At 40.4% G+C, this 27,364-nt stretch overlaps 1 protein-coding gene and 1 long non-coding RNA gene across 5 annotated transcripts in view; one reads left to right on the top strand and one right to left on the bottom strand.

Moving 5' to 3' along the window:
* The window catches only part of ctif (CBP80/20-dependent translation initiation factor), a 62,389-nt gene that overhangs the window by 19,377 nt on the left and 15,648 nt on the right, over positions 1 to 27,364 (top strand). For 3 of the 4 annotated variants that reach the window (XM_040053418.1, XM_040053416.1, XM_040053417.1), the window contains 3 exons: positions 17,804 to 17,880; positions 22,593 to 22,673; positions 25,676 to 26,249. In XM_040053418.1, coding sequence (XP_039909352.1) covers positions 17,804 to 17,880; positions 22,593 to 22,673; positions 25,676 to 26,249 — 732 coding nt within the window. The remainder of the gene's footprint in view (positions 1 to 17,803; positions 17,881 to 22,592; positions 22,674 to 25,675; positions 26,250 to 27,364) is intronic. The other variant, XM_040053419.1, reaches the window with a different exon arrangement.
* The window catches only part of LOC120747506, a 58,772-nt gene continuing 43,119 nt past the window's right edge, over positions 11,712 to 27,364 (bottom strand). The window contains exon 3 of the long non-coding RNA XR_005699140.1: positions 11,712 to 13,068. This is a non-coding gene — a long non-coding RNA (uncharacterized LOC120747506). The remainder of the gene's footprint in view (positions 13,069 to 27,364) is intronic.

Below are 27,364 nucleotides of genomic sequence, written 5' to 3'. Positions count from 1 at the left end.
CAGGTCACAACTTTAAGAAGCTTTAGCAATACTGTGTGATTTGCTGTTAGAGAGTGACCCCTGGTGGTTAGGTGAAGGAATAACGTGGACCAAATGGAGTTCAGAGTCAAGAGTGCTGGAGTCCGGTTTTTGATTAAATTACTATTAAACATAATTACAGGAATGATCTTTCTTGTACTAAAAGAGCAATTTGTGTTGTTAATTTCTTTTTTTTTTAAAGAAAAAAAAAGGAACATAAGAGTGCAAGATGAGTCTGTGTTATATGTACTTTCTGCGACTTGTTGATTAAAAATAAAAACTTTAGTGACACCCGCTGGTCAGATGCAGGAGTGAGCTGTAACTGTGATTAATGATGTTATATGTCCCTCTAGTGGGCAAATGTTTGCATAACATATATGCGTAGATGCACAAATGATTCACACAGAAGAGATGTGGGTTGTTGGTTTCTGAGGCAGTCGCTGTTTTAGTCAGCGTCTGATTATCTCTAACAGCACTCGTGCAAAACTTAATGAGTAGGTTCACATTTTTTCCAAGTGTGTCTCAAAACAATACTTGTACCGTGATAGAAGTTATAATACTTTCTCATTTCAGTCCACAAAATACAAAAATGTATGCCTCAGTATTTCTGTGTACGTGCATTCTTTAGTTTAGTTGAAGTCCCCATGCAGTGTTTTCTCGCTTTGTAATAAGACAAAAAGGCAAATGTTGTACAAACTATACTGTCAGGTCAGTGTACAAACAACAACATAAGTTGACCCAGAGTCTTCAAGCAACTTAAAGAAGTCCAGACGCTTTTCTTTCCAAGCTCCTTAGACTACGATGACCTGGATGGCTGAGAACCTTCACAGACATATTGACCCAGAGTGTTTTCCGGATCACCAAGAACCCAATAATTTGAAAAACAAGAATGAAAAGAATGAAAACATAAATAAAATCTATGAGTGTTCAAAAGAGCCAAATAAAAGAGCAATAGAAAACATTTACAGTGAGCTGTAATAAAGCATATAATAAAGCAGAAAAAGAGCGTCCTCTAGAGCTGATTTAAGAAATTGCCAGAACCTCCGTGACACAGAGGAAAAATGCGGAGATAAAAGATTTTTTTAAAAGAACTTCTTCAATATATTACAGATATATTGTGGACTTTAAAAACAAATAGTAAAATTTTAAAATCTATTTGAAATATCACAGATAGTGATGTGCTATTTTCATTGTGCTGGTTAAACATTGATCAGCTGCATTTTAAATCATCTGCAACACAGAGAGAGAGAGAGAGAGAGGTTTGAGGTAAAGTTGCAGCAGTCCAGCTGAAATCCTTTAGCTGCTAAACTGGCTTTAACTTAGTGATTGGTTCTCAGTTGGTAAAAGCTTCGTTTAACAGCACCCTTGATTTGATCGTTAAAACTCAAATAACTCTCCATAAAAACACCATGATTTTCAACTGCAGTTTGGAAGATAAGTATCTTATCTCGATGTTTGTGGAGCGTGGGATGCCAAATCAAATAATAAGTAAAGTGAAGTCATTTTGTTGAAGTGTTTGGTTTTTTTGCCTGCATAACAGTGATAGTGAATTTTGTATCTATGAACAATAGAGCAAGAGAGGTAGCGTGTACAATTTAAGTAAAAAAGGACCTAAAACGGATCCTTGAGGGATGCCGCAGTTAATGGAAGTTAGGAATGGCGAGCAGTTTGGAATCTAAAGGTGCCATCAAATAAGGAAATCCAGTTTAAAAATATTTGGTTTAGATCATTGTCTAAATGCAGTAAAGTCCAGAAGAGCCAAAATCAGCAGATAAAAAGATATCATTATAAACTCTTAACAGGGCAAAATCTGCATCTTTCTTAAATTAGACTGAAATCTCTTAAACATATTAAAAGTATTCAAGTATGAAAAACTATGAAAAAACTTGAGAAAGGCAACTTTTTCTAAAATCTTGACAGGGAAAGTAACCTTATATATATTATAGGGTTATTCTGAGTTCCTGAACTATTGAGGAGGTTTAGCATCTTCTCTAAATGGGATCTAAGTGCCTCTTACTTACATTACTTGCAGTCTAAAGGGCAACAGCCGTGTTTCTGAACGTGACGTGTCTCGCATCAACAGAGTAAAAGTCATTTTGCAGCTGGAATGCTTCTCTGTATAAGGTATTGAGCATTGTGTTTTCCAACATGATTTGTGATTCATTGAGGTGACGAGAGTTCACATTAGGTCACTCCTGTCACCTTCCTCTCTTCCTCCCCTGCTTTCTGAGCCAAAATATCCTCCGTCTTTCATGGTGTTTAAGCTACAGTGTCTTCCTCTTTCCTTCCCCTCTTGGCCTTTGAGCTGAGCTGTGCCGCTCACGCAGCTTGGGCTAAGATGGATCTAGGTGAGCGATCGAGATGGCTTCCTCACTGTATCATTTCTGAGCCAAGATTGTCGTTTCCGTTCATTCAGTAAGGGCCAAAAGATAGATGGGGTCATCAGCGTTTCTGTGCTGCGATCGGGATTAGAGACGGAGAGCTGGGAATTGAGTGCCACATTTTCTGTTTTGTTTTCCCTGACATTTCTCAGCTGTTTCTGGCAATTCTCATCTTCTCCCAGTTACTCTTTCACGTTCCGATTGTGTGAATATCGAGCCCTGGCAAGCTGATCGCAAAACCATGCCCTGTGGGGTCATGCAGCTATAAAGCAAGGCCACTGATGCCCAGTTGTTTGTCATACTAACAAGGCCATTCACTGACACTCTCTTTGGTCTTGAATAGCCCTCAAGATAACAGGAAGGGTACTTAAGTCTTCTACAAGAGACCACAGTGTAAAATAAAACAAAATCAATGTAAACCTTGGTTGGAATGATAAGCACAGGGGTTTGTGTTTGAAAGTATGTACATCTTTTTGTGGCTCGTTAGATGACTAGAATTTTTGTAGTTAACTGATAACCAGCATTATTACATTAAATTACAAACTGCATACCCCACTGCGCATGGTTTTGTTACTAATAGAAAGGGAGTCGTGTTTCTTCAGTATTGTCATCGCTTTTATTGTCATGAATCTCTATTAAATAAATATATATTCTCAGCATCCTGGCTCTGTATTTATGTTTGCAGGGATCTCTCTTTTCTGCTGGTAACTTGCTGCACTTAAGCAGTGATCCTTGGTCGTAGACATGGACAGCTGAATATCCCATAGACTAGTAGTTATTCTGGTTGTACAGTACTTTTCCACTGGAAGCCTCCCTGATGAGCACGTGCATGTTGTTGCAGACAAGTCTTCCTGGTCAACTGGCAGACATCCTCATGGGGTATCTTGTTCACCTTCTGAGGAAAAAAGCATTTAAGCTTATGCCTTGACATGCTCACAAATAATGAAACTCTAAAAAAAACATCTGTATTAGATGCCCATTCTCCTTTACGTAATATTTAGTCATCAGGGGATTTTTATTTATTTCTTTTGTCTTTGAATAGTTTCATTTTGTGCCGTTATATACGTATTTTTTCCAACATAAACATTTTTGCACCCATGGCCTTGCAGCCTGCTGACAAACCAATTTCTGACAATTCAGATTTTCATTCTAAAAACTATAATTGGCAGCATATACATTTAAAAGCTTTTCTTCAATGCAAAATTTTATTCTCATAATAAAATCATTTAAACTTCACACTTCCTGTACACCAATCTTTACCTGATATAAGCTTCTTTTCTACTTCTACTTACTCAGTTTTGCTCGACTTGACTTGGTTTTCCGTTTGGCAGTAGTATGGGCTACCAGGTACTTTTTCAGTACCTACTTGGGTGGGGTTCAAAGCCAGTTGAGTCATGCCAAAAATGTGATGTCAACAGACAGAAGGGCACCGAGTGACATCACTGCATGAGCCATGAGAGCGACTCCTACACTAGAATCAAACCCGCCATTTTTCAAACCCTGCCAATTTAGTTTGGCCAATTTTGTGTTTTCCTCAGTAAGAACTCGCTAACAGATCACAACCACACCAATCACAGTGTTGTTGATCACAGTGTTGTGTGTTTGCTAATGTGAAAACTGACTATTTTCCTGTGCTACTATGCGCATGCATGAAAAGAATGGGCTTGTAATCTGACATTCGTGATGCTGCCTAGCCATTCACCAAGCGAGGATGCTGAAAAGTATGTGATTCCTGTCCCTGGTCGGTTGATCAGTGTGTCTTTATATATAATATCAAATATTGTGATTTGGAAGCGCACTTTTAGAGGGCATCTTCAACCAAATCTCCAAAACAAGAGAAAACTGGACTAGGGTAATGCAATATGGGGTTCTTCCTTTGCCCACACTCTACCAAAGCTGTTCTCACATACAAAAACTGGACAATGTCATGAGAATCAGGTCTAAACATAATCTGAAGTTGTTTTTTTTCTCACATGCAGCACACACAAGGTTCCACCTCCTTTGTGGAAGAAACAATTAAACCACTGATTCATAACTATTTTGGCTTAACAGGCACTTAAGAAAAAGCTGTGAGTAGACATTGCTCCTTATTATCTGTCAGTTGTTGATAGTTGTGCCATAGAAACATTACTCCTCTCAATTTCTTAGATGGTAAAATTAGCCTTGGGGGCCCACTTGGGGCAAAGATATATCAGTTTTAATTAAGAGGCAATAGAATTGCATCAAGATTAAAGGTGAAAATATAAATATGTATCACAACTTTGGTTCCCACATTCCGGTCCGATTACTCCTATTATGACTCTATATATTTATCATGTGAACCCTTTGCTGCTAAACTGCCCTATTGTATACTAACTGCCTCCACGGATGGAAGGATAAATAGATAGAAAGAAATCATCAGGTATTTTTCCACTCATAATGTACTGGACTTTTCCAGAGTCATCACTTCCTGCTACTGCACGGCAGGACTACACCATCCAAAGTCCCCGTCTGCAATCCACGCTTCCTTCCAACATTCACTTCCCCTTTTTCCAGGAGCCACAATGCGCTTACAAATAGCCCTCGGACGTGGAAAACCTCTCATTTGTGCGAGGGCGTGTGAGCAACCCAGTAAGAAAGGGCTTCCTCCCTTTGCTTTAAGGTTCTGCTGCACCTCCACTGGCCTCTGTGGAATGTCATCCTGCAGTCACAATGACCTGCCTTCACGTGCAATTTCAGGTTGTAACGACAGAAGCATCCAGGGGTCAGGGAGCAAGTATTTGATTCATGCCACGTATCCAATGGATGCTGGGAAACATGAAAGGCTGTATAAAAAGAATACTTGTAATCGCCCTCACGTACAAATTCCTTCACACAAAAGCAAATAAATAAGACAGAGACAGTTAAAATAAAACAGGTATAGACAAAACATGGATGTGGCCACAGGGTCATGGACTATCATTTAATTGTTTGCCCTAAAGTATACCCTCCTTTTTCATCCTTATTGCTTGTAATGAGTACCATGTTTACCAATTGAAGATGCTCGAAACCAGCAACTGAGACCATAAACTCGTCAACAAAGTGTTTCCTGAGGTCACCGGTCAAGTGATCAGTAGGGTCATTTTCCCATTTAATGCTAACCAATCTGACTTATTCTTGCAACAACATGGCTAGCCCCCCTACTGGCCATTTGAAAGAATGCAAGCCACTTTCACATTCAGTTGACTTTTCGGACCCAGAGCCAAATTCCATACCCTAATATAGAATTTATGCAGTTGTTGTACTGTGTTGTCTTGTGACTTTTATTCTCTGTTGTTCCATATTTAATTGTGTGTAAGAAAGCAAAGTGTAAAAGTATGTGGGCGATCGTGGCTCAAGAGTTGGGAGTTCGCCTTGAAATCGGAAGGTTGCCGGATCGGGCCCCGGCTAGGACAGTCTCGGTCGTTGTGTCCTTGGGCAAGACACTTCACCCGTTGCCTACTGGTGGTGGTCAGAGGGCCCGGTGGCGCCAGTGTCCGGCAGCCTTGCCAGTGCGCCCCAGGGTGGCTGTGGCTACAATGTAGCTTGCCATCACCAGTGTGTGAATGGATGGATGACTGGATATGTAAAGCGCTTTGGGGTCCTTAGGGACTAGTAAAGCGCTATATAAATACAGGCCATTTATTCCTTTGGCAAAGTTTAAACATTTTCTCAGGACATGTCTACTTTTGTATGTATAGTTGTTCAACTGTTTGTTAATACAAACATTTAATCAACATGGGAGCAACTCAGTGCATTTAGGCATGTAGACACAATTGAGAGGTCCTGCCGAAGTTTAAACCGAGCCTCAGAACAGGGAAGACAGGTTATTTAAGTAAGTCTGAACATGGTGTGTTAGTTGGTCCCAGAGGGGCTGGTCTGAGTTTTTCAAAACTGCTGATTTGCTGGGATTTTCCCACGCAACCATCTCTAGTGTTTACAGAGAATAGTCTGACAAAGAGAAAATATCCAGTGACCAGCAGTTCTCTAGGCAAAAATGCCTTGTTAATGTCAGAGGTCTGACGAGAATGGCCAGACTTCGTCGGCCTGATAGGAAGGCAACAGTAACTCAAATAAACACTTGTTAAAATCAAGACATGCAGAAGAGCATTGCTGAATGCACAAAATGTCAAACCTTGAAGCAAATGGGCAACAGCAGTAGAAGATCACCCCGGAGGAGACTCTTGTCAGCTAAGAACAGAAACTGAGGCTACAGTTCACACAGGCTCACCAAAATTGGACAATAAATGGATCCATATTCCCTCATATCAACCGTTGAGGCTGGTGGTGGCAGTGTAATTGTTTGGGCAATGCTTTTTTTCTTCTTTTTTCCTTGTAGCACTTGAGCACTGTTTTAATGACACAGACTGGCCGAGTATTATTACTGAACGTGTCCACGTCTTTATGACCACTGTGTGCCCATCTTCTGATGGCCGCTTCCACCAGTTTCACAAAGCTCAGATACTCAAACTGGTTTCTTGACCATGTTGAGGAGTTCACACTACTTAAAAGGCCTCATGTCAATATTTACCAGCATCTCTGAGAAACCTTGTTGAACCTGTGCCATGAAGAATTAAGTTCTGAAGGCAAAAGCGGTTCAACCTGATACTAGCAAGTAGGGTATCCAATGAGTATATACTGTACTGTATTGTACTGTACACCAGTGGGTTCACATGATAAATATGTGGTGTCATGTTTTAATATTAAGGGGTTTTTTGTGTTTGGTTCAGTAAAAAAGAAAAAAGAAAGTATTTTGCTTCTCAAAGAAAGAAACAATAAAATAAAAATAAAGGGCACCAGATAATGAGGAGAGCACTTGGGTGCAACCCGGGAGAAAAGGAGAGTGCAGCTAGTCACTGAGAAGACATCCGGTCTCTGGTCTGTGAACAAAGCCGTCCAAACGGAGAACAAAGCAGGAATCTGGAGCTGGGATATTACAGACTGGTTGGCCCCTCAGTGTGGAAGTGTACGTGCCGCAGAGCAGGACTCCGGTTATAGAATGACACTGGGGGCGGGGTGGGTTTCTTTGGTGGTCTGTGTGTCAGCTGTCAATTTGTCTGAGACGTGCAGGTCATACGCATTCATTTGCTGTTCTTTCCTGTAGTTTTAACTTAAGCTAACCTTAAACCTGTCTCCTTCATGGCATTTTTACTATCTGTTACCTTTTCTCGCTTTGTTTCCTCCAGTTTGCCTTTTCCTACTTATGACCACTACCCTTATGCTCTGCCTCCACCCTCCTCATGGTGTCCTTCACTCGTCCCCTCCATCCTTCAAATCTTGGTAGGCAGCAGAACAATATCCATAGGGTCATGGTGACCGACAGCCCCCCTTCACGTGGTTACTTCCTGCTATTGTCTCTGGTCCTACTACCGATTGGCTCCTACACTCTATTAACCGCACACATACTGGATTAATCATCATTGTACTCTGTTGTGCTCTGGGCTCTGGCTTGGGAGAAAGACTGGAGCCATGCTTACATGCATGCATGAAAGCACAATACCATGGGAAATGTATGACCACTCACACAGAGGTATTCAATACGTCACCAGTGACTTGACCTGTTTTATCACATATGAGTGGCAGAAAGAATATGGAGTGGTGTATGCAAAAGCATAAAATATATCGTAGTGGAACGCCAAAAATTAATTGGTTCATTGATTTTAATCCCTTTTAATCAAATTTTATGGTCTTTTTTTTAAAGAAACGGTGTAGCACACTCTCCATGAGTTTAGGTTTTTGTCACAGTAATTATTCCTACTCTTCATAGAGACCTTTCTCCGAGAAGTAATTTGACAGGAATTCCCAAAGCTTCACAAGTGTACTTAGTACAGTCTTCACTGAATATGTTTGCTTGTTGAACTTTAGAAGATGTATACTTTCTTGTAGACACTTAGTTAGGCTGATATGTCAGTCAATATTAGCTATTTGCCAATCTATTAGTATAAACATTTATAATTGCTAATAAATAAAACTTTAAAATTTCAAGTTTAGAAGGGGGAAATGCACTTTATCCATGTTTTGAATGTTGAGCTTGCATAGTTTATCCACCAGAGGGCAGTCTGCAAAGTATTTAGGTCATTAACATACCTGCGGACTAGCTGAGCCAATCAGAGTCAGGCAGAGTGTAAATAAATAATCCAGTCCAATAAGGACTCATGTAACAAATGGTAGAGAAATCTGTTTGTGTTTGAAAGAAAAAAATATACAACTTGATGTATCAGATTCTTAATTATTAACTATTGTTATCAGTATGGGCCGTAAAAATTAGTTGGGCTCTAGTATAAAGAGAATTGCCAATGTTTTAATGATTTGTGTGTGTGTGTGTGTGTGTGTGTGTGTGTGTGTCGAAGCAATACTATAATAGTTACATTGCCACGCACCTTTAGTTTCTCGTCATTAACGCATTATGTCTTTTTTTGGACGCACCTACCCCCTCGGCAGCTGCTCACAATAGGCTCTGATGAATCAAGCGTGTCAGTATGTGTAGTAATCTTTGCAACTGAGCTCACAATCATCAGACATGTGGCTCTTTTGACAGCTTGCTGTTTTACGTCAGAATTTTTTGTCCTACTGTGGTAATCGTCCTCTGAGAAATAGGCTCAGCCAATTAGCGGTAACGTGGCCTTTAAAGGTTTCCTCGGGGTAAGTCTAGGGAGAGCTTTCATCTAATGCTTGTTACTTTCAGATCATCCTGGATAAACGCAGACACCAACCATATTCTTATACACAGCAGAAATCCACTCATAAAGGCAGTGCTGTTTTAAGACAGACTTAAAAATGCCATACCTGCACTTTAATCATAATAAATTGCATTCCTGTGCGCTTATTCCTAAGGAATGAGGTAATCTTAAGTTTGTGATTATGGATTGTAAAGTTTCACTGTAAGAAGCAGCAAAATGTCCTCATAAAAATGTATATATGCTATTTGCAGGTCTTTATAAATATACTAAAAAACATCACACAGACACACACACTGAGTATTGGGATGTAGAGAGAACATATGATTGAAGCCTTTTTTCATTATTCTGAGAGCTGCCAAGAGCACAGCTATATGCACTTAAAACCCGCTGCAGCAGCAGTTAATTTCTATAGGGTACTACAGTTTTTCTCCCTTTTTCAGTCTCCGACACTTTGATCCTGCAGTGTTCTCCATATCCTCCAGTAGCAAGACCCCTGAGTTCTTTGATGTACCTGTCTCAGCATCTGTGGCGCTGGCCTCTGATCACTTATTAAATGAGACATGAATGTCAGGACCTCACATCTTTGCCTCTTATCACAGATCATCCTGTATACACGACCGTGGCAGCTCTAAATCTCCTCTGTCTGTACTGTTAGCATGCATCAGCTACAGACTAAGTTACATGAAAGGCAATGCGTATCATGAAACATGAAGGAAATCCTGTACCAGAGGGGTTTTATAGATTCTGAATACTAGCGTGACAAGATGGTCCAATAAAAAAGATCCAGGATCAGCATGTTACTGCTAATTTATCTTTTCCTGCTACTTAAATCTAACGGTAGAAATGCCATCTTTCATCATATAAAGTTAGTAAGTTAAAGTAATAAGAGTGCTAATAGTTTGCTTTTCGTGAATAATTTATAAAATGAAATCACTTAGTACTGTACCTCCTTTATACTTCAAAGCTCTTCTTTGGATGTTGGCTGCCTTTTGTTCCTTTTGTCAAGGTGATCCCACACTGCTTAATATTGTTGAGGTCTGGGCTCTGGGGAGGCCAATCCTGGTGTGCTTTTACCAACGTTTGGGATCATTGTCATAATACTTACCGTAATTTTCTTGGTTAACTCCATCTTTTGATGAGATCCCCAACATCACTGCCTGAAACACAACCCCAAGTTGGATACATGACTCCATCAGCATAGCTGCTGATTCTCAGTCCAGTTCTTGTTTCTCTTTCTTAACAATGGCTTCTGGACAGCCACCCTTCCACTAAGACCATTTCTGTTGAGGCTTTGGCAAACAGTAGATGGATGAACTGAAGAGCCAGATGCATCTCTCGGTTCTCCTATTTCTTAAGCATATGACTCAGATAATGTTCATCTGATGTAGTTTTTAAGCCTGCTAGTAACAAAGTTAAACAAAGAAACTGTTTAAAATCTACCCCCCACCCCACCCCCCAAAAAACAAAAGACAAAAACTTCCAACTCTAATTTCCTTACAGACACAGAAAGGAGCGTTATTTGTTTGGTTTGGCCTGTGAATGAAATGTTGAGGAACGTTTTTGTATTTTGATTTTACGTGCCTGCTGTCTTGTATTGACAGCGGCTTTTGTTGTCATTCTTGCTCGCTCGCTCTTCTCTGCTCTCAACAACCGGTCCTGTAATGCCACCCTTGGGTCAGCTTTAAATTTATTGCTTTTGGCTGAAAGCCCTTGCAACATAAATAAACTAAGAGAAACAATGGAGCGACTCAATAAGCATCATACCAGAATTGTTACAAAGCAGAAGGGAAAGGAAGACATGCATTTCATTTTCTATGCTATAGCAGACAAAGTTCTATAATCTTTATTCTCCATTTCCATTCTCCACATTTCCACCCTGTTAACATTTCTCATTTCCTTACTTTCCTTCCTTGCAACTTATACTCCTTCCATACTCATAATTGTTATGAATGGATCAACAATAGCATTTGACCTGGTACGTGACCGTTTAGGCAACTCTTTAGAAAAACTGAATCCTCTCAAATGCTACTAAGTATTAGTGGGGCCAGACCAGTGAAACTGCATGATAAATGTGTGAAATTGGAGAAACTGACATTTTTATATAGCAGACAGTTTAAAAACAGACACTTTTCTGTCATTTAATTATTTATCTGTTACTTAATTACTTTTGTGTAGTATAAGAGAGTCGTTATCAATAGGAAAAGATGTAAAACGCATGAAAATATTGTTCAAAGTTCAAAATTTATAGTCACATTTTAGGAATTTTCAGTTGAATTCAATTCAGTTTTATCCATACAGCACCAAAACACAACAACAATTGCCTCAAGGCGTTTTATTTTGTAAGGTAGCCCCTAAACTCTTTTTTTTTTAACATATTAACTGACTTTGCACTTTATTTCAGCTACATGAAATGCTAGTAGTTGTTTAGCGTGTTATTAAGCACTAATTATCTGGACATCTGCGAGCTTTGACTTTAAACTTTGCTAGCTTGCTACCATTAGCTAATAACTAGCTAATAGCTAATAACACTCCACACTTTCATCCAAATATGGCAGCTTCTGGCTCCAAAATGACAAAATAATATGGTGGCAGCTAAAATGCTAACATTAAAACTTCAGTATGTGTAGTTCAATTTTAGATAGGTTGATCCTTTTTTTTTTGTTTTACCTCTATTACTAACATTGACAGGAATGTCGACAGGAAAGTATTAGCAAGGGGGAATGATGCAGGACATGAGAGCTATAATAGCATCCCATGTTTCACTGGTACCTAAATGGAATAGGTTTCTAAACAGGTTTTCCTTTTTTTCAATTGATAATTGAGCTGGATGGAAAAAAAACAAGCACTATCCACTAACTATAATTAATGACTACTGTGTGCCAAAGTCAGAACAAATGCGTGGCAGAGGTGCTGCTCATGTTTCAGACTGCTCCTGGTGCAGATGAACACCTGAAGGTAACAGTCTGAAGGAATCTGCGTGGTTGTTTTAGGCAGTCCTGTAACCATGTCAGCTTGTATCTAAAGAAAATTCCAAGATGCTAATGATGACAAAGAGTTCACAACCCAACTCCAGAGTGAATTATTTACTGTGATTTATGTGCTAACCTGTGAATGTCCTTGGCATGCTACAGGACCAGACTTCCCCTGAAGGCGGACGCGCAACACCCAACCGCAAAACACAATACACGCATAAAAGAGACACCACAGTCAGGGCTGTAAAATTCAAGCTGATTTATTTTTCAGCTGTTGGCACGCTGTTTGACATCTGAGACTCGATGTTGTTTTAAACTTGGAAAAACTTGAGTTTGATGGTTTACATCGCCATGCTGTTTACTTTTCTACAAAATAAGGCTGCGTACTACACATGCATATCCACAACTGAAGTCTAAAACTGAGGACTGCAGGAACGATCATTGTTAGCTATTAGAATGCGTGTGTTGTGCCAGCTCTGGCTTGTTAAGGCTTCGGTTAAAACAAGTGATGAATGTTTTAAAAGGAAGCTCTGCCTTCACATTAGCAGGACTCGAGCCCTCATCACTGCCAGCCCCATTATTACCGACTACTTCAAGCATATAAAATCCAAATTAAAAATATTCCTCAAATTTAGCTGTCATGAGTCTGAATCCTCATTATTAGCCCTAATTGTTCAATGGACGATAAAATTAAGAGTCTGAATAAAAGACTATAGACAGTGGTGATGAAAGGGGTTAATCCTTCTTTCGTCATTTTTTGTAGCACAGCTTGTCATTCATCTCCACCAGTGTATCGTAATCTTTGAAGAGCTACATTTGTTTTAAAAACATACAGATGTGATCAGATCCACAGATAAAAATCTGTCTCATTTTCTATCAGCTCTTGCGCAGGCAGTCCCTCCCCTCCATCCTTGTCACGTCCACAGGGCTAGCACGGCCTGCCTCGAGGTGAGAGGTCTTCTGGCTGGGGACCAGGACAGTATGGGTCCTCACTTTGATCTGCCTTAAACTGGCTGCTACCTGCAGATAGCATATTCACACATGCAGCTGCTTGAGAGGCAATTCTACATTTCTCGTTTCCTGTCTCTCGATCACGTCTCTCTTATCTGATAGAAACTACTCACATTTTTTCTATTTTTATATTAATAGCGCTTTCTAATGAGATCTAACTAGCAATAGGAAATGCAGCAAGTAGAGAGTTTAAGAAATATGTGGTTATGTGGTGTGTGTGTGTGTGTGTGTGTGTGTGTGTGTGTGTGTGTGTGTGTGTCAGTCATCTGGTTACCATTTGAGGGCAGAATTATAGCTAATGATATCCTAGAGGAGAACTACAGTAGCTAAACATGCAACAGTTTCTCCGTTTTCCTCCCTCTCAGATCATTCCAGTGGTAAGAAGAGTTAAATTATGAGGGAACAAAGGCAGAGTCTATAATATGGGTTAGTTTGTTAGAGGCTAAAAGCATGTGTTTATTTACATTTCCAGACTCTTTGCATCTCAGATTTCCATCAGAATTCAACTATAATAATTTTGGGCTCTTCAGTTTTTCTTCTGAGTGTTTTTAGATGATGTCTGAGTTTGCAGTGCGATGCTGTACAGGTATGGTCTGTACTCTGTGTGTACTCACTGTCCTTGGAGGAAGTTTATGAAAGGCTGGCATAAGTCATTACAGGACTAAAGAACCGCTGACAAACATTTTTTGTAACATAGTTTTCTCTTCACTTTATCTCACTCTTCTGTAATATATGGAAACCAAAGCTTGCAGCTCTAAAAAGTTCTCTCTCGTGTTACTTCTAAACCAGAGCGGTCATACATATACCAACCAGAATTGGCTTGCCAGGGTATCCAGTCTAGTGCACTGACTGGATCACACAAAAAAAACTACAGGGGAGGATGTTTTTTTTGTTTTGTGCACTAGAACGTATTGTGTTAGAAGTTGTTAAGAATGCATCATGTCACACGTGGTTGTCTGAACATTTAAATTCATCCAAACTGCAGGTATGAGTCATTATCATTTTTACGGCAGTCTTACCAAAGCAAGCCAAGGAGCCATGCTGATGCATGTCTTTATAATGACAGCAGACTGAATTAAAAAAAAAAACAACAACAACAACAACTGAGACCAATTCTTAAATTGTTCTAACTTCTCGACATCTCAGGCTGTTTATGATCTATTGTGTAAATGGATGATTCATTAAATGACATTAAAATAACGGCAGAAATGTACTGATATTTTAGTTATTTTGCATTGAGTTAAAAAGTCTAAGAGTCCTGTTTCATGTCAAGGTAAACTAAAAAAAAAAATGGGAACAAAATATTAAAAGTGCTCATGTGATCATTATCAAAAGGCATTATTGTAATTATACGGTCGATATTATCAGGTCATGAGACAAAAAAATCTTTGAGATTTAATATCGACCGTATTTTTTGTCATTCTTTTATGTAGAAGAAGAAAATGATGATACAGTATTATACAGTATCGACCAAACACTGCACAGCGCTCTGCCTCATGCACTTTTCTTTTAAATCCTGTCCTGTCTGGTAGCTTTTGCAATCAGAATTATGATCTGAATGCACTGTTGTGCCAAACGCATTATAGAGCCAGGTTCAGCTCTATAAATTCTGAATAGGCTCCTCTTGTTCAGGGTTTATCTGACTATTTCTTCATTTCTGGTCGTTGTATTTAAAGTTATTATATTATATGTGGCATACATTATGTCAATGTCTAAGGCAGGACAGGATAGAGTACAAATAGAAATGCATAACGTGTCGCCAACTGCTGCACCTGTAAGGAAAACAAACATACAACACCTGGGACACAGAAATTCGAAAATACGTGTGTGTGTGTGTGTGTGTCACACAATGTACTTGAAAATGAGGGTGGGAGACCTGAAACCAGGAGTACCAAGCCTCCTGCACTCACTCTTATTGCACACTGCATGCGCTAGTCCTGCCTGTAACCATGGTAACAGCGCATAATGATGATGTTTGACTGACAGGGCTGATGTTTAATGGATGGCAGACAGTCTTACGTCCTTTTCACAAGAAGTGAACTGTGTAAGTAAGACATCCAACACAGTGTGCATTGGAAATATCCATGTTAGAACTAACTGTAAAAACATGCTCATGTTTCTTATTTGTTTGATTATACTTTGTCGCTTCCAATGCAGGGCACCTTGTGCTATTTATTAAAACCCTGGGAAGTGTTAAGTCTTAATTTAAACTAAAAAACATTAATAACTGTTCCTCGTCCCTCAATGAATTATTGTTTGTTTTCATATCTCTGCTGCTTTCACCTGCACAAGTGTGAGGATATCCTGCTTTCCTCTATCCTATTATATTTTAAACAGAATATATTTGAGTTCAGTTATTGGTACAATAAAAAAAGAGGCTTATAATAGCTTTTGTCTCTCTCTTATCCATTTTTATGCAGTTTTAGACACTTGGCGTCTTTTTAATACATTTGTATGATGATTGCTGGTGCTCATTATTCTAATGATTCCAGAGTGCATAAACACACACACACACACACACACACACACACACACACACACACACACACACACACACACACAATGTACTGGTCATTGTTGAGTAAATTACTGAGTGTGTCTGTTTGCAGTGAATGACATGAGGCAGTGGATTTTCGCCAGAGCCATCCTATTACTGTACAGTTTGTCAAAGTCATGCCTGCAAAAAACTAATCACAATCAATAACTCTCACTCAGCTATTACTGTGGTAATAGTTCAGTCATCCTTTGGAAATGAAAAGGATGTTTGAAATCCGTGTTTGAAGCAGCCGATCAAAGAGATCTTCAAGGATAATTCTACATACTATAGGTGGATCAAACAGTTCCAGGAACTCCCCAAGGATCACCGCCCAGCAGGGAGCTCCGAAGAGAGATGGCTTATGCCTTAAAGGGATTTTTTTTTCTGTATTTATTTGCATGGCCAATGAGAACTCTACAGTAATGCAACAGCTATTCAATTCAGTTTTAGGTTACTCATATAGCACCAAATTATAACAACGGTCTCATCAGGACTCTTTGCATTATAAGGTAAAGACCATACAGCACTAGAGAGAAAACCTCAACAATCAGACCTCCTCTAATGAGCAAGCACCAGTGGCGACAGTGGGAAGGAAAAAACCCATTTTAACAGGAAGAAATCGTCAACAGAACCAGGCTCGGGGAAGGGCAGTAATCCCCCACAGCCGGTTGGGGCGAGCTGGTGGTTGGCAAAGGAACAACAGCAGCAATGACAGGATAGAAGATATCGCTAATAGAGTGTGTATGTTATATACTCTTAATGTCCAACAGGATATTGGGATATTTTTTCTTTAATTTTTTTCTTTTTATTCTTCTTCTTGGGGCAGCACAGTTGTACAGTGATAAGCATTGTGGCCTCACAGTAAGTGGGTTTGAATCAAATGGCGGACTGGTGCCTTTCCGAGTGCAGTTTGCATGTTCTCCCTGTGCCTGTGTGGGTTCTCTCAGCGTATTTCAGCTTCCTCCCACAGGCCAAAAACATGCAAACAAGGTTAACTGGTGTTTGGCTGTAGGTATAAATGTGAGCGTGAATGGTTGTCTGTGTTAGCCATCTGGCAGCCTGCCCTGGGTACCTTGCCTTCCTCCCCATGACAGCCAAGATGGGCTCCAGCCCCACTGTGACCCTGAATCAGCTAAGAGTGACAAGATCGATGGATGTTCTCCTATTTGTAACACCTAAATAGAAAAGCTTTTAACAGAAAAATATTTATGCCAAAATGTGACACTTCATTTGAAATGTAGCATATTCTAGTTTCTAAAATAGTCCCTATTTAGCATGTGTCTAAAACAAAACCCAACCCTAAATTTAGATTGGTTGCTGATGAACCAACAGATGCTAAGAGGCCTTTAAGTCCCATGGCTATGGCCCCTCCAAGGGTAAGAGAGCTGCCATTTTACAGTGCGGAGCTGCCTACCTGTAATGTTTTTTGTGGCACAGACTCACAGCCTGGCTTTTCACACACAGCATGAGTGTGGTCTTTTTCTTTCTTCTAATCCTGTTTCTTTATTTTCTTCCTACATCACCATCTCTGTGAATACTTCAAGTATCAGGCTGAGAGAAAATTGCGAGCTTCATTTCATGAATGAAATTTTCAGTGTATTTCCTCCAGCACATATAGGCTCCACTCCCGGTCCATTTTCCCCCAATTTTGTTCAATTTTAAAACCAGAAGTTGTTTGCACAGCTGATGCGGTACTGAGATTTTTTAAAATGGGCGCTGGTCTTGTGAAAAAAATATGCTTGTGTCTTATCTTGTGCTAGTGAGTATGTACCTTGAAGGACAGTTTGAAAAAGATCCTGAAAACAGGTTTCTATGAACTTCGATACTTCCTCATTTCAGAAGTATCACAAGCACAAACGGGGGGGGGGGGACTTCCTCCATGACTTACAAGTACTGTGGAAAAAGTTCCAGCAGTCACACAAGCCTGAATAAAAATTGTTGGTCAACTATTACTGTGAGAATTCTTGTAGCAGTACTTTAGTCATCCTGTGGAAAGGAACAAGATGTTCAACACTCTTAACTCTCTTCACACTCTTAAAATCAAAATCATCATCAAGGACAGTTCTAACTGTAGCTGTAGACATTTGTGCACATACAAGCAACTCAAGCGTGTTTTAATGGATTATTGTTGAAGTCATGTGTATATTCTTTATGCTAGTTTTGAAAGCAGCGATGCTTACTCTTACTCTGTGATTTGTCTTGTTACAGGTCTTCCCACCCCTGCCTAACGAGGCTGAGATTGCACACACCAAAAAGCTCTTCCGACGCAGGAGGAACGACCGACGGTAAGCCTACATACACACACACACACACACACACACACACACACACACCTACCTCAGTAAGAGGAAACATTTTTCTGTGTTGGTGTCAGTGCAGTCAGGCCCATAGCCCTGACATCTCTCCCCATCCAAAGAAAAGTTGAGACAGGAATGCAGGTTCCACACTCCACTGCAGACGGGGAATAAAGAAAATGCACGGAGGAGACAAGTTTCTCCTCCATTTTCAAGTTGATTAGGTCTCTATAATAAAAAAGTGCCAGCTTTTTAGTCACTCATTTTTGTGCCTACAATGTTCAAGTAATCTCAAGTCCAAACTAGGTTTCACACTGGCACATCTACTTTAATTGTATACAATGAAATCCAATTTCACCCAAGTCTGACTTCATTGAAACCAGGTCCTTAAAAGAAGAAAAGAAAAAAAAAATCGCTCTCTCTCTCACTCTCTGCCCTGATGTCACTGGAAAACTGTTCTTCAGTTGCTAAGCGACCAGCGAAGAGAAAATATTGTGATTGTATTTGTGGTTTAAAAAGAGGAAATTGTCTCTAATACAAATGGAAAAAAAGCACTTTTATCCTTGTTTTTAAGCTCAGAGGATAATTACTTTTGTCCAGAGCTTTTGTATTTATGTTTGATGGCCGCAGCAGCGAGGCTTGGCAGAAAGAAAAGAACAAAAATATGGACCAACATCAGTTTGCTTGGGTTTTGGTCTATTTGTTTTTAAATGGGAAATATTAACACAAGACCATCCTGTTTTCTCGTGCACTCTGCTCCCAGGCAGTCTTACAGCTTACACGTTAGGGGAAGTTTTACATAGAGAAACTGCTGGCCTGTGTCTGGTTTATGCACAATCGTCAGGAATTTACACAACTCTTGTCTCATAAATTTGAATCTGCCGCCAACATTTGCATTCAGCCATCTGCGCCTGAATCCAACTGAAAAGGAATAACATTAAACGCGACGAGGGATCTTGACAAGAAAACCTTGTCACAAGCTTCTGTTAAATTTACATTCATTTACATTTAACCACAATGAATTACTAGGCAAACAGGTTTCTGCTGAATGACTTGTTGATGGTGGACTCTGGAAGTGTATTCACATTTTCAAACCATAAATTTCTTTCAGTGATGAGTGCATGCTGTCAAAGGTGCCACCAGGCTACCACTAGTGCTGTGCAATGCTGTAAATTTTGGTATTGATCCGATACCATTATCAATACATGGCCAGTATTGCCAATACTGATATTTTTAACCTGCAAAGGCAGCTTGTGTAAGGGAGACCAGTGTATCATACTGTATGAGATGAATTACCTTCAATTCTGAACACATTTTTGTGACCACTAAAACCACTGTGATTTTCACTTTCCATACAAAGTATCGATCCTATCATGCTACTATGGGTCTGATGCCAGTGATGCTAGCTACCACCCTAAGGCATCACAGTCACACAGGCCTAGAGGCAGCCCTCTGGAAACATCTAGTTGCTAGGGAAAGAAGTACACTCCCCTTTTCACAGTTTCCCTACCACTAGCTGAGTAAGTAGGGGGGCGTTTGCAGACAAGTCAACATCTTCCATGCAGATTACAGGTGATTACGGGAATCTGCTAATAACCAAAGCAATCACAAAGAGCTTTTGAGGGCAGCACTGTATGCCTCTTTGCTATCAATTTTACCTAGTGACAGCTGGCAACCTCTGCATACTACTCACCAACCAGACACATTTTTCCCTAACGACCTATCGTTGTCAGGGGTCTTTCCCCTAGTGACCGAGGGTTGCTGACCCGGTTGTGTTACTGGGAACTAAACTGTCTGTACATCTTTTTTGGCCTGACCTACTTCGGAAGTTGATTAAAAATGAATGATAAACTATGGTTTATTTCGCCCCTCATAAATCATCTTAATTCACTGTAGTTTAACTCCATATTTTCCCCCTGGTCCTCAGTAAACAACTGCTTTACACTAAAAAGAAGCATCACACAGAAAGCAAAATGAAGCTAAGGATGAAACATGTCAAATGAGGGATGAGGCAGAGGATAAAAAGCTGGGCAGACATGAAATGGGGATCAGTAGAGCTGGAAAAGCAGGGAGCAAAAAGGAAAAAGCCGTTATTGTTCTCACAAGTCAAACATGAAAGCAAATTATTATTTTTTTTTTTAACAATACAATTATTAATGAAAAAGAAAAGCTGGGAGTTGAGAGAAGAAGAGTGTGGAGTAGAGTTAAAGTGGAATGGCTAAAAGTAGGTGCAGATTTTATATGTAGAGGGTCAGGAGAAATGGGAAAAAAAAGTGATATGATTGGGTCATGCTACCTCCTGCAAAGCTAAAAGCCTTTCTACCGACATGTGGTTAGTAAGCAAAGCCAGTTAACAAAGTGAAAGGTCTTTATATAGCTTAACGTGTCTGCTCATCAAATGCATTTACCACATTTGTTTCTTTGTAAAACATGCTAATCTTTTCCTGTTATTGTGCAACTAAACACCAGCAGTCACTGTAAATGCAAACGTTGTATTTAGTGATTTATTTTGTCTAATGTCTCAACACAGCTGAGGTAGGAGAAGGAGAAAAAAACATGAGCAAACGTGCTAAAAGCAGAAGATGTTGAAATATGGAAATAACTATTGATCATTTGACTATTTGTCCGAGGCATGCAGGCTGCGCTGAACAAAGCTCAAGAAAGAGAAACAGAGTGGGACTGAGAGATTGAGTAAAGGAAAAGTGTAGGCTGGCTGTGGCAGGAAGGAAAAGAAAGGGGAGGTAGTGCATGTGTTTCTACTTTAGTAGGCACGTCAAGCAGGGCTGAAATTAGTTGTGATTTACTGGAATGTGCTGCTTACCGCTTTCTGCTTCAAAACAGAAAAAGGGGGCAAAGAAAGAGCATAGCAGATCCTTTCTTCATCATACCTTAAAGTCTTTCTTTTAAAAAAAAAAAAATTCTATTAATTAACAAGAAGCTTTTTACACATATTGACTTAATTTTGTCTTTGTTGGAAGAAGTGCACTTTGTCCACAGCATCACTTTAACTGTACTCACGACTAAACAAACAACAAACACTAATCGAGGATGATAAACATCCCATTTACAACACATCATAGCTCAAACCTGTTAAGTGTCATTGGAGCTGTTGAACTGAGAGTTGAAACGATTTAAAAAACAGTTTGTGTGGGACTAAATGTCACCGCAATGACTAACAGTTCCGCTATCTTTATGATTTTTATGCTCTCAAATATGAGTAAACATCTGGGGCCAGAGGCATGAAATTGTGCACCAACAAAAAAAATACAAAAAAAGAAAAACAGAAATGCACACTTTCTGTTAGATTTATGAAGATGAAAGTAGGCCTGGTTCCGTTTTTATACATCTCAGTTCTAGTACGAGCCTTATGTGCCCTGCTGAACTCACGATTTCATATCAGGGCTTATCCCCGCTCAGTGACTCATTAAGCCTGTGAAGTAAATGCATTGTGTGGCACTTGGCGATGTCTTTGAAGAGCTGTCATTACAAAACAACTGCGATTATTTATAGCACCTGTTTTATCGCGTGTATGCACACACTCACCGGCCACACGCTCGACGCAAATATCTAATCAGCCAATCACATGAAATCATCTCAAACTGGTTTCCTGAAAATGACAATGAGTTCACTGCACTCAGATGGCATGCACAGACTCCAGCAACTGTGTGATGCCGTCATGCCAATATGAGCCAAAGTCTCTGAGGAATGTTTCCAGCAACTTATTGAATCTGTGTCATAAAGAATTAAGGGAAAATGCAAAAGGGGTTACACCCAATACTAGCAAGTTTTAAATAATAAAGTGACCTGTGAGTGTATATGACATGTCATTTTAAGCCAACATCAGGTAAATGAGCCATACTGAATAATTGATAACCCTCCTATTAACCATAGCCAATATTTTGAGGGTTTTCCTTTTGTTTTGTTAACTAAATAGTCAAAATTATTTAATGTGAGTGATTCTCAAATTTAGAGTGATGGAAACTGCAAAATTATTTTAAAAAAAAATCATCAACATAGAATGCATTATACAGAATATATATGTGTGACAGACATCTGAAAGAGGTCTGCTGCTTCTTCTGCACCCACCATGAAACGCCTGCTTTACTGGGTGTAATCAATAAAAGCTCTGCATGCATGTATGCACACACGCTCAGTATGCTTTGGACTTTTAAATCTCAAGACTTAGCAATGCAAATATTCAGTCAAGCAGTCGAAACCCATCTCCCCACAGTCCATTAGGCCAGCGTGTTGTGTTCTTTATGAAGCTTTGGCCCCGTTATTGACTCGTCTGGCCTCCGGGCGTCTTTCCCCTGGGCCGATCAATTGTCCAGTCTGGGTCAGCCGGTGGTTCCATGAATTCTCCATCCACATAACCGTGCACAGCAACAGTCGTGATTGATCATCAGCATCCTGCCTCCTCCAATGATCATGTCTGGCCATTAATTTCACCTTTTTAGTTACCTTAGCATTCTTTCTGTAGTTTTGTGCCTGTTGATTTTATGACCATTATCAACCTGTAGTTTTTGTTTGTTTCCCTCTTTGCCGCTTTGCTTTTCCTTCTCTTAAAACCTTCCGTTTCCTCCTTATACGCTATCCATTAAATCCCCCCTGCTGTTTTCTACAAACTGCTGCCACTGTACTCAACTCTTCATCCATCCTTCCAATCACCTGCACTGTGGCATCCCCATCTCTCTTGTCTGTAGAGCATTTGATCAGTTCACCCGAGACCAGTTAACCGTACTTCTGCCTACTGGCCCAGGGGGAAAGCGTCAAGTCTGCGCCAGGTTAGTGACAACATAAGAAAGATGCTCAGAACAAGACCTGAGTACAAAACGGTGGAAAGTGCATTTGATTGATTCTACTCAAGACACCCAGAGGTCAGATGATGGTGTGGTACTCAACCCCCCCCCCCTTCAATCAAACACACAAATGGCTCCATATAATGAGGAGGTGGAGCCCGCCAGGCAACATCAAACACTAATTTAAACCGGTTAATACCTTCATATTACCAAACTCATCATCCTCAGACAAAAAAAAGAAGTAATTTCTCATTTCATTAGAAGCTCGGTCACGCCAGAGTCAGGTCTGTTTCCAAGTAACAAGACAGTGCGAGATGAAATTTCATCAGTGGCCCCATCATTTATCCCTAATGCAAACATCTCTTTGGCATTAATATGACTGATGTGCGGTCAATCTGAGCAACGCTCTCTCTACCGCAGAGCTCACAGTCATTAAATATGATTTACATTTTATTTCATTCTCACTTTCACCCCTCATCACCAACACCAGTAGATCAGAATGGATTAGTGTTGAGCCTGAACTAACAGCTACTGTAAATATCTAATGAATCAAATCAGAGTATATGTATGTGTGTGTGTGTGTGTGTCAAAGACAGACGTGTCATATTCCTCAGCTCTCTTGTCTTGCAGTGAGCAGCTTAGCAAATTTAACATCATCATTAGCACTGAAGTCCTAATCCGTAAGGCATCCGATTCTTTAGTCTTAAACCTACAGTAAATACCCCTCAGGTGTAAACTCTCTCAAAAATAGAACTGCAGGACCATCTGTTTACAGCTCAGCCTAATCAAAAATGTAAAAAATAACTTGGACACCAAAGCGGGGACTGTTAAATTGGTCGCTCACGATGACCATAAGCCAGATAATTTAGTGATTAAAATAAAGCACTGGTTAAAAAAATTAAATAAAAAATTTTAAATACAGGAAAAGTTACAGGGTAATTTTTTGATGCAAAAGAAAATCATTCCTGTGAAAGAGGCGCTGTCGTTCTTTACAGAGGGAACCGCTTCAATTAGCAGTGCGATTACAAACACGTCAGGCCAACGCAGATCAGGCTGAGACGGAATATTTATGAAGTGATGAAGGTAGGCTCTTTGGCAGAGGAGACTCACAAGATGAACGGTCTTCCAACCTCCCAGAGAGAGTGGAGGAGGGGGGCCGGGCGAGACATAAACCACATGAACACACACACAAAAACGATAAATACGTTCACACAAACACTCCTTTACCGAGAGAGCTGCCAGACAGGAAAAAAAGCTAATTGTTTTTTTATTACTGATGGAATCAATTATTTGTAGAAAAGAAATTCCTTAAATATCATGCGCAAAACTCTCTCTCCAAACCATGAATATTTCAGTTTACATTGCTTTAAAACAGAGAAAGCCGATCCTCACAGGACAACCTTGATCCAGCAAATGTTGGACAACTAAGCCTTAAATCCAACATAAAGTCTGTTGTGCTTTGTAATTTATTTAGTAACTTAACAGGCTATGCCTATCAGCGTGCCACTACCAGTTAATTGAACCATTTAAGCCAGGGGTGTCAAACACGGCCCGGGGGCCAGAATTGGCCCAACAGAGACTCCAATCTGGCCCACTGGATGGTTCTGAAAAATTAGAAGGACGGTGTCAATTTTAGACATTTAACTGTGTTTTCGTAGGTTTTACAGAGTTTGCTGCTGACAGACCTCCTCCACAGCCATTTATACGACTTAAGTATTTAAGTAATAGATTAAAAAAATTCAGTGAGAGAAATATTTCTGGGGTTTATTGCTTTTTTTAAAAAACAATGGTTTCAAAGTTAAAAAAGGACATTTTCTGTGAATTAACAAAAACTTTCTGTTCTGTAACTTTGCACATTTATTAACTACATTTTAAGCCCAAAGAGTCACGCTGATAGATTTCTTTCAACTACAGAAGTGTAGAAAAACTAAATATAAATAAATAATATCATGAAATATCTGAGCGATTCAATGTGTAGTTAATCGTCTATACATCAACAGACAGGTGAGTGGCGTGACCCACCATGTAAGCAAAATGAGTTTGATGTTCCAGATTTAAGCTATTATTTAAATTGTCCTTATGCAGCACTTTTATACTGTAACTGAACACTCTTAGTGCTTTATTCAACTTGCCTCATTCACACGAGCATATTTTTTATCCTTTTTTTGTTTTGTTTTTTTAAACGCTAGTGCTTTCTATCTAACATTCATACTCCAAAGGATACATCTGAGTGCAGCTTGGTTTTAGTCTGTTGCCAAAGGATATTTGACGTGCAGACTGGAGCAGCCAGGGATCAAACCACCGACTTTCTGATTAGTAGATGACCCGATGTACCTCCTGAGCTACAGCCGCCCCCCCTCACCACCATGACGTTTCATTGTATACGTTTTACTGGGTTCATGTACAATAAGCGCTTACCTTAAACAACCGTATAGATGCTAATTTATAATATTTGGCAACTAGCTACTGTTCATTTGCAAGTAAAGTTTGTAACCACCTACACCAATATGCTAAACATACTGATTTCATTTCCTTCATTTACAGATCACATCAGTCAAAATTAACATTAAATTGCCTACATGGATACAGTTAGGCATATCTAAACAAATGCTTGCTAGCTGCTGCTACCCTTTGAGCTAGTTCACTGGCTGAGGCAAATAATAGGTTGCCTTCTCAGTGCCAGGGTGACTAATCCCTTGGACCATATGTCAGCGGCTTGTCAAGCCCAGAGCCAGTGCAGCAAAAGGACACAGCAATGCAGGACAGGAAAACACAGACACACTGTGCGTCCACATGTAAGCAGGCACTGGGCTTTTGATTTTCTAGATGTAGTTCAGTAGTGGTGGGTTAGTGCTTTTGTGTAGAGGTTCTCACAAGAATAATGTTTGATCTTTGTGAGAAGGTGCGTCACAGTGTCACAGAGCCGTTTAAGATATAAGGCGGCTGCCATTTCATTACACTGCACCTAAAACTTGCCCTCATTTCAGGAGACAGCAGCGGCCTCACGTCGGCGGAGGTGGCGGAGGAGGGAAGAACCAGCCTCAGTCACCGCAGCAGCAGAGGGATCAAAACCAACAGCAGTCCCCAAACCAGCAACAGCAGAGTTCAGCAGAACAGGGAGATAACAGAAACACTTGCGCCGGTCGGCCCCCACGCCAGTATCAAGGAGGACATGGGCAGCGCCAAGGAGGGCCCTTACATCACGGATACAGCCAGAACCGGCGTTGGCACAACAATCAGAAAGGTCAGGGGCATGGACAGACAAACACTACGGGTGATAAAGGAGTACCCCCAAGAACAACCAAAGACAAAGAGACTGAGAATGTAAAACTGGGTGACGAGCACATGAGACCTCTTCTAGACTGCAGCAGCAAGAGTCTCAGTGAGTCACCCAAATCTGACTCGACGGCAAACACGACCGCTTTCGCCGATCTGACGGCTTACAAGGAATTTCCCAACACACCGCAAAGTGGAAAGGCAAGCGAGGGCCAGTCGGAGCAGCCCAAAATCTGCCTTCTGCAGTCGTCAAAGGAGAGGCTGAGGAGGAGACTAAAGGACAAGGTACTGAAAAGCTGCTTAGTGACTGTCAGTCAGTATTAAAGCAACCAGAACCGATGTGTATATACACACACAAACACAGTCACACGACACCATTTGCTCTCATGATTACCTTAATTATGTTCAAAAACATGCGTGCACTGTCATAATGTACACACATGGAGAAACACTTTCCTCCCTGCCTCGCTTGTCTGTTCATTTTTACAGCATTCAGGTTGACACACACACCCAGACTGGCAGGGAGGGGAGCACATGTTCTCACTAAGGAGGTGAAGGAACTAAACCAGCATTAGCTTAACAGTTTTTGATGTTTTCCACTGTGCCCCAAACTGATGAGTTGGCCAACTGTAGCTGCCCCCCCCCCTCTTTTTTTTCTCCTTACAGCTAACTCATTACCACCAGGAGACAATTGATTTGACAACACGGGACTTCCCAAGATGCAGCAAGGCAGGAATTAGTAAATATACCCTCTGTGATGCCAGTGAATCAGTGAAACCAGTCTAGAAGGGAACTTTTGGTTGATGGGATGCACTGAGAAATACATCTAATGTTTGCATCATCGTTGTTTGCAATAACGTTTTTTCCTAACTGGTGACAAAACCTGGTGTATTCGCAACATTTTGCAAAACCTTGACTGGGTTACAAGTCATGCGCTTTCAGCAGGGCTACACAATCTGTTGCTTGGCAGTAGTCTGATTGCAGACGATTTTAAATCAAATATATTTTGCTACAACTCTGCGTGCACACAGCGAGATGAGCAGGGAACAGGTGGAAGGTGAATTTATTCATCTAATACGAGCAGCAGCAGGGCCTCCCGCTAGATCAGACTCAATTTTTTACTCTTTTTTTTTTTCCCCCCCCAATACTCGAGCCACCTGAAATTGAGTGAAATGAAACAGCCACCTTGCTGCTCACGCTGGCCTCCTCGCATCAGTTTCTGCCAGGATTCCTCTGTGGCGAGAGGGATGGGGCAGGTGGGCCCGTCCTATTTCTGGTCACCAGTTTAGGAGGTGCATCTCTGCAACCCTTTCCCTGCTTTGTTAGAATGGTAGCTGAGCAAGGGAAACACATCATAATTGTGCCATGAGTCACCACCTTTTAAATGATAACGAACCCAC

The sequence above is a fragment of the Simochromis diagramma genome, unplaced genomic scaffold (genome assembly GCF_900408965.1).
Source record: "Simochromis diagramma unplaced genomic scaffold, fSimDia1.1 OVJJ01000596.1, whole genome shotgun sequence".
Lineage (NCBI taxonomy): Eukaryota > Metazoa > Chordata > Actinopteri > Cichliformes > Cichlidae > Simochromis > Simochromis diagramma.
This window is presented reverse-complemented; position numbering and strand designations above follow the sequence as displayed.